This window comes from Rhinopithecus roxellana, chromosome 1 (assembly GCF_007565055.1).
Source record: "Rhinopithecus roxellana isolate Shanxi Qingling chromosome 1, ASM756505v1, whole genome shotgun sequence".
NCBI classification, from domain to species: Eukaryota; Metazoa; Chordata; class Mammalia; order Primates; family Cercopithecidae; genus Rhinopithecus; species Rhinopithecus roxellana.
Genome location: NC_044549.1, coordinates 126,899,890 through 126,913,142, shown reverse-complemented (window position 1 = coordinate 126,913,142; position 13,253 = coordinate 126,899,890). Strand labels below are relative to the sequence as shown.

Here is a 13,253-nt window from a genome sequence, read left to right as displayed (position 1 = left end):
GCTGAAGGTCAGTCTTCTGGTTCTGGGAGTTAAAAGTGGACCAGGACTTCCGGGCTTTGGAGAGCCCCATGCTCTGCATGCCCCTTCTCCACAGATGGGGCTTCACCCCTTACCTGGCACTCAGCTCAAATCCTGTCCTGCAGTGTGAACACCCCTGCCTCGGGCAGACCTGTCAGGTCCCTCCTTGGTTTCCCTTCCACCCAGGGCCGTACCCCATGTTTGCTGAGGGATGAGCAAATCCATACTGGCAGGCCTTGCTTTGGACCTCCATACAGGGGACCAGCGGGGAAGAAGAGTCCCCTTCTCTGCCCTCTGGGGGCCTCCTCAGGCCTTGGAGCCTACCACCTGCACCTCTGATACTCCTGGAGCCTGCAAGCCCCTGTACTCAGCAAGTCAGGCCTCCTCAAGTCCCCCTCCTCTTCCTAGGCAGCGTCACAATGAAACTCTGACACCAGGAGTGGACATGGCTTCATCTCAGTCATCATTCCTATGTATTCACATCATCTCCCAACTCTGAGCCCCAGGCCCCAAGCCAGGACATTACCTGGGAGCCTCTCTTTTCCCTCTATCTCTGTACCATGGTGGGGGCTGCAGCCAGGCTCTTTCTTTGCATGCTCCAAACCCACCTCACAGAATCCCTCCTCTGGCCCCTGACACAGACATAGGAGCTGCAGCCTCCTCCCTAGCCCAGGGTTCTTGGGCAGGATGGGCACTGCTGACTCAGAGCTGGCACAAGCAACCAGGTTCTGCCAGACAGGAGGGCTGGGCCCTGCCCTGCTCATAAAGAAACCCAACGGCTGCTCGGAGCTGTGGGTCAGCCCTCACTCCAGACCTCTCCTCTCCTCTCCTCTCCTCCCCTGTCTGTCGGCCCCTCCTGGCTCTCACAGGCTGGGAGGTGCTCTGCTGGTTCCTGCTGGGGGTAAGCCTATGCGGTACGATGGAACATGTGTGGAGGGACTGAAGCTCAGCGGAGGCAAAGAGGCTTTGCTCCAAGCCACAAATTTGCTGGATTCCATTCCCTTTGCTTCACTCCCTCTGCCTTCAACTCCCAGGGCTGTCTGTGGGCCCAGCCCTGGCCAGGTGCCTAAATTACCCTCCTCAAAACCCAGTTCTCAGTTGCCTGTGCAAGATCCCCTGAGATCCCGGTGACTCAGAGGGCTATTTGGCAGGCTTAGTTGGGTGCACAGAGGGCCCACACATGCCCCAAAGACTAGTTCTTTAATGGGGGAGTTTCTGGCATCTTACTCTCCTGACCATGCCCAGTCTTCCATGTCTGTGTGAGGGTGGATGGGGTGATGGAGTTTCTGGGATCACTGGAGACAGGAAAGAGAGACCTAGTGTTGGTGCCAGTGCCTGCCTCAAGCCACTTCCCTTGGCCTCTCCACCACGACTTTCTCTGGAGGCCTAAGGAGGGGGTATTATCAACCCAAGAATGACAATTTTCAGGATGGTCAGGCTACAAGCGTGCTTCAGGGCTGACCCTTTCAAGTCCCTGCCCCATGAAATGCAAACCTAGCCCAGCTTGGGTAGGTGAGGTAGATGGGGTTTATTCTGCCCCCTCCCTGTCTTAAGAGCCCCTGCTCCAGAATACGGGGTGAAGGGGTTGTTTAAATCTTGGCTCTGCAGCTTCCTGCTGTTAAGACTTTGGAAAAGTGACTTCACTTCTCTGAGCTCCTCAATCAGGAGCTATAATCATCCTTAGAACTGGCAGAAATAATGGATGGCAAGTACAGGGCACAAATAAGTACCTGCTAGAAGGCCACCAGAATCTCATATTCCCACAGCCATCCTCTGCCTGGCCTCCTCTACAGATCCAGGTGGCCAGAGCCCAGCCTGAGGCTGTTGGTCTAAGCTCATGCCCCTGCTGCTTTTGAGGGCTGCAAAACTCCCAAAGGAGCTCCCTCCAGAGGGTCATGGGCCCAAGTCCAGATGCATCAGGAGGAAAAGTGAAGTGAAGGCTGCTCCTCTCAAGGGAGCAGCTGTGGCAAAGTGAGAGTCCTCAGGTCATGCAGGGTCAGATCCTCAGGTCCTGACCTTGCAGGGATCCAGGATGCCATAGTGAACTATGGCATAACATAATGAACTGGACTTGCTGGTAGTCCCAGGACAGTATGGGATTATTTGGGGTTACTATTCCATAATTATATTTGTGGGATTTTATTGTGTATTCATTTGTAAATGTAACTGTGATGTTCATTTCACTGTGGACTGTCCCAATGCTCACCTCCACCCCAGAGGCAGAATATAGTGCTTGGTGTGGGGAACAGTCAGGAAACTTGCCCTCAGACCCTTTTCTGAAGGAGGAGGCAGAGGCTAACTCACCTGAGGGAGGAAGCACACTTAAGGGGTGTGTGAACTGAAGAGACCCACATTTGAAAACTGTTCTGCTATGTCACTTATTCAACAAATATTTATTGAGCAGCTCCTGTGTACTGGGCACTGTTCTAGAGGCTTGGGAATCATCTGTGAACAAAACACACCAAAAACCCCTGCCCTCTTGGAGCCCAAATTCTAATGGAAAGAAAAGAGATATTTTAACAAACGTAAGAAATGAATTGTATAGGATATTAGCAGATAATAAGCAAAATGAAAAAAGTCGGATAAAGGATTTCAGGAATGGGATAGGGTTAATTTTTTTTTTTTTTTTTTTTTTGTTTAGACAGAGTCTCGCTCTGTTGCCCAGGCTGGAGTGCAGTGGTGTGATCTCAGCTCACTGCAATCTCTGCCCCCCAAATTTGAGTGATTCTCCTGCCTCAGCCTCCTGAGTAGCTAGGATTGCAGGTGTGTGGCACCACGCCCGCCTAATTTTTGTATTTTGAATAGAGACGGGGTTTTACCATGTTGGCCAGGGTACTCTTGAACTCTTGACGCCAAGTGAACCGCCCCGCCTGCCAATTAAATTTTAAAGGGGTTGATCAGGCTGGATCTTATGGGAAAGGTGACATTCAAGCAAAGCCTTGACAGAAGTGAGGGACTGAGACATTTAGAGATATCTGGACAGAAGATTCCAGGCACAGGAAATACACCCTGAGGCAGGAGGGCATTAGCATGCTGGAGGAGGAGCAAGGAGGACAAGGCCAGTGTGGCTGGAGCTGTGCGAGCAAGGGAACCGGGAAGTGGGGGGTGGGGTGATCATGGGAGGAGAAAGAGAAGTAACCGGGACCAAGTCCTGTTGGGCCTTGTAAGAATTCACGTTTTACAGCTGGGCATGGTGGCTCATGCCTGTAATTCCAATACTTTGGGAGGCTGAGGCTGGTGGATCACCTGAGGTCAGAAGTTCAAGACCAGGCTGGCCAACATGGTGAAACCCTGTCTCTACTAAAAATACACATACACACACACACACACACACACACACACACACACACACGCAATTAGCTGGGAGTGGTTGGTGGTGGGCACCTGTAATACCAGTTACTTGGGAGGCTGAGGCAGGAGAATTACTTGAACCCGGGAGGAGGAGGTTGCAGTGAGCTGAGATTGCACCATTGCACTCTAGCCTGGGCAATGGAGCAAGACTCTGTCTCAAACAACAACAACAACAACAACAAAGAATTCAACTTGGCCGGGCGCTCCAGCACTTTGGGAGGCTGAGGCAGGCAGATTGCCTGAGGTCAAAAGTTCAAGACCTGCCTGACCAACGTGGTGAAACCCCATCTCTACTAAAAATACAGAATTAGCCAGCCGTGATGGCACATGCCTGTAATCCCAGCTACTCTGGAGGCTGAGGTAGGAGAATCGCTTGAATCTGGGAGGCAGAGGTTGCGGTGAGCTGAGATTGCGCCACTGCACTCCAGCCTGGGCAACAAAAGCGAGACTCTGTCTCAAAAAAAAAAAAAAAAAAAAAAAAAAATTCAACTTTTACTCTGGGCAAAATGGGGAGCACTTGCAAGGCTTCAAGCCAGGGAGGGACATAATCTGACTAATGTAAAAAGAATCCTCTGACTACTGGAAGTCACCATGGAGGGACAAGGGCTAAAGCAAGAGCCCAGTAAGGAGACTCTTGTAATACCCAATTCAGGTGGGAGTGGATGGTGGCTCAGACCTTGGAGGTAGGAGTTGAGTGTAGAAATTGATAGGATTCCAGATATATTTTGAAGGTAGAGTCAACAGGAACTACTGGTGGGGGCTGTGAGAGAAAGAGAGGAGTCAAGGATGACTCCAAATTTTGGACCTGGACACCTGAAGAATGGAGCTCCCATTAACTGAAATGGGGAAGGCTGAGGAGGAGCAGGCACTCGATTTCGGACACATTAAGTTTGAGGTACCATCCAGATGTCAAGAACATGATGGATGTACAAGTCCAGAGTTTGGGAGGGAGATGTGAGCTAGGGATAAAATCTGGGATATGGTTCAAAACATGTTTAAAATGTCCATGAACTCTTACATTTTGCATATGGGATTATATTCTGGTATAATCTTTTTGAAGGGCATTTTGGCAGTATCTCAGCTACTAAAATGTACACACCTTTGGCCAAGCACTTCTATGATATTATTCCACAGAAACATTGTATAGCTATGCAAAGTATATACAAACATGAACAAGGTTGCTCATTACAGCATTATTTATAGGAGCAAAAAAAAAAATAGTTCTCCATGAGTTGCCATAGGATATAATAAGTGAAAAATACAAACGACAGGACAATATCCATGTATAACATTATTTCACTTGTGTTATTAATTTTTTTTTTTTTTTTTTTTTTTTTTTTTTTTTTGAGACAGAGTCTTACTCTGTCACCTAGGCTGGAGTGCAGTGGCACTATCTCAGCTCACTACAACCTCTGCCTCCCAGGTTCAAGCAATTCTTGTGTCTTGGCTTCCCAAGTAGCTGGGATTACAGGCATGTGCCACCATGTCTGGCTAATTTTTGTATTTTTAGCAGTGACAGGGTTCGTCATGTTGGCCAGGCTGGTCTTAGACTCCTGGTCTCAAGCAATCCACCTGCTCAGCCTTCCAAAGTGCTGGGATTACAGGCATAAGCCACCATGCCTGGCCTGTTTTTAAACAATTTTTTAAATGTCTTGACAAATATCAGTGTTCATGCAGGCAGAAAAAACAGCTGAAAGTATGCAGACATACTCTAATAATTTGGGGGAAAGGACTGAGAGGAAGACACTTCCTTTTCATTATTTATGTACTATTTGAATTTGTTTTTATACACAGGTCTCCAATCTTTTGGCTTCCCTGGGCCACACCTGAAGAAGAATTGTCTTGGGCCACACATCAAATACGCTAACACTAATAATAGCTGATAAGCTTTAAAAAAAAAAGGGTCCATGCATAATGTTCATTATATCCACCACCACAGATAAGCAAAAATTTCCTTGCAATCAAAACGTTGGACATCTGGCTGGGCGCGGTGTCTCACGCCTGTAATCCCAACACTTTGGGAGGCTGAGGTGGGTGGATCACGAGGTCAGGAGTTCGAGACCAGTCTGGCCAACATGGTGAAACCCCATCTCTACTAAAAATACAAAAATTAGCCGGGCATGGTGGTGTGTGCCTGTAATCCCAGCTACTCAGGAGGCTGAGGCAGGAGAATCGCTTGAACCTGAGAGGGGGAGTTTGCAGTGAGCCAAGATTACAACACTGCACTCTAGCTTGGGGGACAGGGCAAGACTCCATCTCAAGAAAAAAAAAAAAAAAAAGCCAAACGCCAGGTGCAGTGGCTCATGCCTGTAATCCCAACATTTCAGGAGGTGAAGGCAGGAGGATTGCTTGAATCCAGGTGTTTGAGACCAGCCTGGGCAACATAGGAAGACCTTGTCTCTACAAATAATTTTAAATATTAGCTGGGCATGGTGGTGCACACCTGTGGTCCCAGCTACTCAGGAGGCCGAGGCAGGGGGATTGCCTGAGCCCAGGAGGTTGAGGCTGCAATGAGCCATGATCATACCCCTGCACCCCAGCCTGGGTGATGGAGTGAGAACCTCTCTCAAAAAGAAAAAAGCAGTGAAAAAAAATGTAAAGGCCAAAAATGTGTGTGGGAACCCAGAGGTAAACAAACAAACAAAAACGTGGTCAATAGAACAGGTTATAAAATGAAGACAGTGACTCACAAGGAATTCCCTTTATGCTGATGAAGTCCCCAGGGGAGGGCAGCTGAAGAGTGGTTCCAAAAGTGACCTGAGCCCTGTTACCAGTGCAGGGTTGCAGTCATTCATTTCTCCAGTTAGCCAGGGAGCAAACAGAAATTGAATGCCAGGCATGGTGGAATCAGGGATGAATCCACTTTATCAAGCAGAGAGATATTGGTAGAACAGGGACCCGAGGGTGGAGATAGGTGATGCACAGAAGAAATAGGGAGGCAAGGAAGAGAGTGCATCAGTTGGAGGGAATGGGTAGCAGCACCAGAGGCTGCTGAGATGAGGACTGAGGGGTGGCTGTTGCCACTGGAGAGACAGGAGGGTTGCTGGTGACCTTAGCCTGGAGCCAGAGGGTGGGAGGGGTCATGCAAAGGGAGACCTCTCCCAGGCTAGTCAGACACTGTGACTGTCTCTGAGGCTGTCTAGAGGCAGGATGGAGAAGCCAAAAGTAATGGCAAGAGTCCATTGTCCTGTCCTTCCCTATAACAGGGAAGGGGGCCAGGGAGCCTCCACAAGCGGAACTGCTCCTAACTGACAAGACCACCCAACTGGGGCTCCATTTGCCACATTAGAACAATGGAGGCCCCAGACTGTTACACCCCTCTTCCTACCCACAGCTCCTTCCTGCACCACTGGGGGCCTTGCATGCTTGTGGAAAATTGGAGAAATGTCTGTTTGCCAAAGCTCCCTCCACTTCCCTCCTCCTCCCCTCACCATAGCTACCCTTTTAAGTCAGCCCTGAGCGGCTGACTTAAAGAAGAGGCCTGCATAGGCCCTGGAATGAACTCAGGACATGTGGGCACATACTTTCGGGGTCCCATGTACCTGGAGAGGGGGCATGGGGCACATCATCTTGGCCCTGTGGTCTTTTACTCTGTGGGAAAGAGTGCAGTTGGGGGACAGCCAGAGATGGGCCTCTCAAGTATGCAGTCCAGGGCAGGCGGCCCTGGCTTCTCAGCTCTCGGGACAGAAAAGTACTGGAAAGGACAAAAGAGAGAGCCAAGACCAACCAAGAGAAATAGAAGTGGAAGCAGCCCAGGTGTGTGGGCAAGCATCTTAGCAATCATCTCTGGAAGTGAGTTTCAGGATGTAAGGCAAGCAAACTCACCGTGGAGTATAAAGTGGTTGGTTGTATCACCTGTGAGCAAAAGCCATGCTGTGCAAATGACAACAGTCAATGTGATGTCATGCTGCTGCCCTGGACAAATGCAGTCCTCTTCTCCATCTCAGTGATGCTGTAATCACCCCACTGATTGCACACACAGGATACCTGGGAGTTATTCTTGGTGCCTGTTTCTTACCTCCCATTATCCACCAGCAAGTCTTGTCAATTCTACTTTTTGGATCTATCTCCAATTCAGTTCCCTCTCTCTCTCATCCAATCTCCCTTCATCTCTTTCCTAACCTCTGTGCTAGTTTCCTCACTGAACTTTCTGATGCCTCTTGCCTCTCTTGTCTATTCTCATAGCAATCAGGATGATCTTAGTAAAACAGAGCTGACCACGACATGCCCCAGCTTAAGACCCTTGATGAACCTCCTACTGCCCTCAAAATAAAGTCCAAATTCCCTATTGTGGCCTAACAACCCGCTTATGATCTGGCCCTAACCTATCAGTGCCATTCCTCCACCCTCACACTCTTTTAAGTTCCACTCCTCCTGAATTTCTTTCAGCCCTTCCCACATTTGTAAATATTTTGTAGAGATGGGGTCTCCCTGTGTTGCCCAGGCTGGTCTCAAACTCCTGGTTTCAAGTGATCCTCCTGCCTCAGCCTCCCAAAGTGTTGGGATTACAGGTGTGAGCCACCACACACACCTGGCTCTTATTTAAGTACTTTTTTGTTTTTTATCATTCTACTAACTGTAGTACTGCATTGTGGTTTTAATTTCCACTTCCCTGATGACTAATGATGTTCAGTCTACTCATTCTTTGAAATCTCTGCTTGGTTTTCATTTGTTCCAAGAAGTAATCACTCCTCCTACAGACTAAGTTCCTGTCCTCCTTTGTAGTTCCATGACAACCAATATTTATCTCCACCTTAGCCTTAATCCACTAAAGTACAGTTGTTTTACTGTTACCTCCACACCCACCGCCCTCATCACAAACACACACATACACAACTGCGCACTTCCTGAAGGCAGAAGCAGCATCATACTTCTTTAGTATCTTCAGCTACCAGCACAGACCTGAAACACAATCTTTACACAATAAATATGATGAGTGAATGGAACAGTTGCTTAACAAATTCAAGAATGGATGAAGGTAGGTAGTTAGGTACAAGGTTTTGCAGACAGGCCTGGCTGTGTCAATTAAACCTTTCTCCATGGGTCCTCACACTTAGTAAGCTCACTTTTAAAAGGACGATGCTGAAGATGCGAATGTTTACGATGACCACAGCGATGACGTGATCCGAGAGAAAGGCAAGGCGGAAGGGGTAGGGCCGGAAGCTGAAGTGCAGCAGGGAGTTAGCCGCGTCTCAGTTGCCATGGAGACCAGGAGCTCCATAACGCGAGGATCTTTAGCGTCCCGGACCAACGAGTGCCAGGGGACAATGTGGGCGCCAACTTCGCCACCAGCCGGGTCCAGCAGCCCCAGCCAGCCCACCTGGAAGTCCTTGTATTCCTCCTACTCCGAGGGCTTCCACTACAACTTCGCAGCCCGGCCACGTCGCTTCACGCAGCTTGCGCTGGCGGCGCGTCCCGAGCCTCAGCTGCTTCGTCTGCGCCCCTCCTCGCTGCGCACCCAAGATATCTCGCACTTGCTCACCGGTGTCTTCCGCAACTTGTACTCTGCCGAGGTCATCGGCGACGAAGTGAGCGCAAGTTTGATCAAGGCCCGCGGCAGCGAAAATAAACGCCACGAGGAGTTCGTGGACCAGCTGCAGCAGGTAACGCGGCGGTGCCGGGGACTCAGCGCTTGGCACGCCTCAGCGCCGGCCAGGTGCCAGGCGCTATTCCAGGATCTGGGGCTGCAGCTGAGAAACAGCCCATCATGCCGAAGTGTCCGTGGGCCCGACATTCTAGTGGAAGGACGCTCTATCCATACACACACATATGCAAATACCACACATACCACACAACGTGCGGCATATATCTATAGCACCTGTCTGTATTTCTCTAGACACATACGTTATATATTGCGTATATCAGTGAATGACTGTGGCAGACCGCTGAATAGTTGTTCCATGGAGGTGATAAAGCCAAAAGTCACCCGGCTTTGGGGTGCCTTTGTATCACAAATCACAATCTTGACTGGCCATTCATGCGCAGATTTTAGGAAGCGTGTCTAGTCTCTAGAACAGCAACTCTGCTTCCTCGTCTGTGTAAGGAGAAAACCAGCTGACTTGGGGCCTCTGTGCTGAGTCCGCCTCTGCTGGCCACACTACTGAGGACTCCCTTAAACTTGTGGGCACTTCTCCCATACCCGATCCTTTACCCCGGTGTGCCTCCTGCCTCTCAGATCTTCTTCTTCTCCTTTCTGTTCTGTCCTCTACCTGCCCCTTAAGTGACATGCATCCCACGTCCTTAACTTGAGTCATTCCTTCACTTAATACATTTGTTGAATGTCTGCTGTATGTCATACTCTGTTCTAGGCAGTGGGGATTCAGCAGTGAATAAAAACGCCAGTGTTCGGGCACACCCACCCTCACACATGCAACCTGTCCTCTGTAGCTTTCAACCTAGCTGAGGCAGATAGACATTAACAAAATGAAGACCCATACAGTATATGAGATACTTATAGGACCAGCCTCGCCTCCTCCATGGATTATAGGCTTCCTCAAGTGCAGCCAGAGCCCCTGGCTGGGACCCTGTACTCTGTGATTCATGGGTCACCACATTCACTCTGCTAAGACTTCAGCCTACCCAGCCAGACCTTGCCCTCGAACTTCGGACTCACATCCCTGTCATTCACATGAGCCAGAATATATGGAGCATTATAAACCTATAAACCCCATGACCAGTCACCCAGTTCATTGGATTCTATCTTCTCAGTATCTGTCCTGTAAGTAGCCACTATACCACCCAGTCTGGAGTGCAGTGGCGCGATCTTGGCTCACTACAACTTCCGTCTCCTGGGTTCAAGCAATTCTCCTGCCTCAGCCTCCCAAGTAGCTGGGATTACAGGCATGCGCCACCATGCCTGGCTAATTTTTGTATTTTTAGTAGAGATGGGGTTTCACCATGTTGGCCAGGCTGGTCTCCAACTCCTGATCTCAAGTTATCTGCCCACCTCAGCCTCCCAAAGTGCTAGGATTACAAGCGTGTGTCACCGTGCCTGGCCTGCCATTTATTAATTTAGCAAAAAAGCCATAGAACAATGTTAGGATAATTTCATTTTTTATAATATATATGCATGGGAAAAAAGCTGAAAACTTTTACAACAAAATGTTAACAATACTCTTATGGGACATTTAACTTTTTTTTGCACATTTCTGTATTGTCTGAATTTTGCAATGTACATGAATTAATTTTGTAATTACAAAAAAAGAAACTTTGAAAAGAGCAGGCATCTGTTATTCCACTTCTGTAATGTTGATAGATTTTTTTTTTTTTTTCTTTTGAGACAGAGTCTCGCACTGTCGCCTGGGCTGGAGTGCAGTGGAGTGATGTCAGCTCACTGCAACCTCCACCTCCTGGGTTCATGTGATTCTCCTGCCTCAGCCTCCCAAGTAGCTGGGATTACAAGCGCACACCACCACACCAGGCTAATTTTTTGTGTTTTTAGTAAAGACAGGGTTTCACTATGTTGGCCAGACTGGTCTTGAACTCCTTACCTCATGATCCACCTGCCTTGGCCTCCCAAAGTGCTGGGATTACAGACGTGAGCCAACATGCCTGGCAATGTTGCTGTTCTTATACCTATGTTCCTCTCCCTCTTTCCTTTTTTGTCATCTGTTGTTCTTTCCTTTTCCTCACTTGTCTCTAGATGTCACTGCCATATGACTGTCTGTACAGGACTCAAATTCGTTCTCCCTGGGAGAAGCAATAATCACTCTTCCGTATGAGTGTCTGCATTGCCTGAGTTTTCCCTCAGATAACCCCCTTGGCAGCTGATCTTCCCCAGGCCCACCTATAGAAATATCGCATGGTCTAATGATTAAGAGCAAATGCTCTGGAACCATACACTCTGGGTTCAAGTCCTGGCTCCTGCACATACCATCTATATGACCTTGGGTGGTATTTACTTCTATATGCCTCAATTTCCTTATCTTTAAAATGCAGATAATAATATTCACCCCATGGGTTGGTTGTTTTGAGGATTAAATAAGTCAATACAGTAAAGCATTTACAATATTGAGTATTTACAACACGGTAAGCCCTCAGTAAGTGATAGTTGGCCTTGTTATTTGGATAAGATGCTAATTCCTACATCCAAAAATTAGGGTCAGAGATTGTCAGCAGACCCAAATAATAAAACACATGACATAGAACATAGTACTTTATATCTGAGGAACTGTCCTAGGCCACTGTCTCCTGAAAGGCGTTTCCTGACCCCAGAAAGATTTAGTTACTTCCTCTTAGCCTTCCTTATATCCTCATTCATATGCTATCATAGCACTTTTAAGAGTTGATTTCACCTATTTGTATCCTTGCCAGGCCCCTCCTGCTAAACTGTAAACTCTTTAAGGGCAGAAACCATATCTGATTCATTTCCCCAAATGTAAATGGTAATTACACAATAAATCTTTTTTTTTAAGATGGAATTTCGCTCCTGTTGCCCAGGCTGGAGTGCAATGGTGCAGTCTCAACTCACTGCAACCTCTGCCTCCTGGGTTCAAGTGATTCTCCTGCCTCAGCCTCCCGAATAGCTGGGATTACAAGTGCCCGCCACCACGCCTGGGTACACAATAAATCTTTATTAAAAGAATGACTAAGTAAACATCTTTGCGACCCCACCAACTTTAAGAATACAATAAGGAACACTGTCTTCCTACATAAACTGTTTTTTTCTTTTTCTTTAAAAGAAATGGGGTTGGCCGAGCATGGTGGCTCATGCCTGTAATCCCAGCACTTTGGGAGGCTGAGATGGGAGGATTACTTGAGTCCAGGAGTTTGAGACCCCATCTCTACAAAAAATTTAAAAATTAGCTGGATATGGTGGTGTATGCCTGTAGTCCCAGCTACTTGGAGGCTGAGGCAGGAGGATCCTTTGACCCCAGGAAGAGCAGGCAGGGGTGAGCTGTGATTGCACTACTGTACTCCAGGCTAAGCCACAAAGCAAGACTCCAGTTCTAAAATATAAATAAATAAGAAAGGAAAATAAGACTGGGCGCAGGGGCTCATGTCTGCAATCCCAGCACTTTGGGAGGCTGAGGTGGGTGGATCACCTGAGGTCAGGAGTTCAAGACCAGCCTGACCAACATGGTGAAACCCCATCTTTACTAAAAAATATACAAAAAATTTGCTGGGCAGCATGGTGGGCGCCTGTAATCCTAGCTGCTTCAGAGGCTGAGGCAGGAGAATCGCCTGAACCTGGGAGGCAGAGGTTTCAGTGAGCCGAGGTCATGCCATTGCACTCCAGCCTGGGCAACAAGAGCAAAACTCTGTCTCAAAAAAAAAAAAAGAAAGGAAAAGAAAGAAACAGGGTTGCACCGTGTTGCCCAGTCTGATCTTGCACTCCTAGGCTCAAGTAATTCTCTTGCCTGCCAAGTAGCTGGGACTACAGGTGCACACCACCATGCCTGGCTAATGCAAACTCTTTCATATTACCCGCACCGATGAGTTCTCTGCTTCTTGCCTCGAGAAGTCTGAACCAGAAAATATGGATCAGAAGTTTGGCTGATTGACTAGTCAATCTGTAATTAGTCTTGAGGAGTATGTTGGGCATCCAAGTGGACTCTCTGGGCACAAGTACTGTGACAGAGTTTGGACTACAGGTGTTTGTTAGCTATCAACACCTGTGAGGGGAAGGGAACGGAAGAAGGAGTGAGCCATGGAAGAAGCTGAACTCTGATGATGCATTTGTCAACAAGCTTTGACAAATGCAGCAGGTTGCCCTGGAGAGAGTATTGCCTGTCAGAGTTTCTCTCTTTGGGTCAAAATGGCCAGGCCTTTATACCCCTGCCTCTCTCAGACACAGGATGTGGGTGCTGCAGAAAAGACATGGTCTCAGGTGACTCCTTTCCAGCAGCTTAGGTGGACTGTGAAGGGGCTGTCTGCTGATGACA

General features: G+C 48.3%; 1 protein-coding gene across 1 annotated transcript in view; it reads left to right on the top strand.

Annotated features, from left to right (window-relative positions):
• The first annotated feature begins 8,570 nt into the window (after positions 1–8,570).
• The window catches only part of DLEC1 (DLEC1 cilia and flagella associated protein), a 66,905-nt gene continuing 62,222 nt past the window's right edge, over positions 8,571–13,253 (top strand). The window contains exon 1 of the mRNA XM_030930711.1: positions 8,571–8,972. Within this exon, the coding sequence (XP_030786571.1) occupies positions 8,571–8,972 (402 nt within the window). The remainder of the gene's footprint in view (positions 8,973–13,253) is intronic.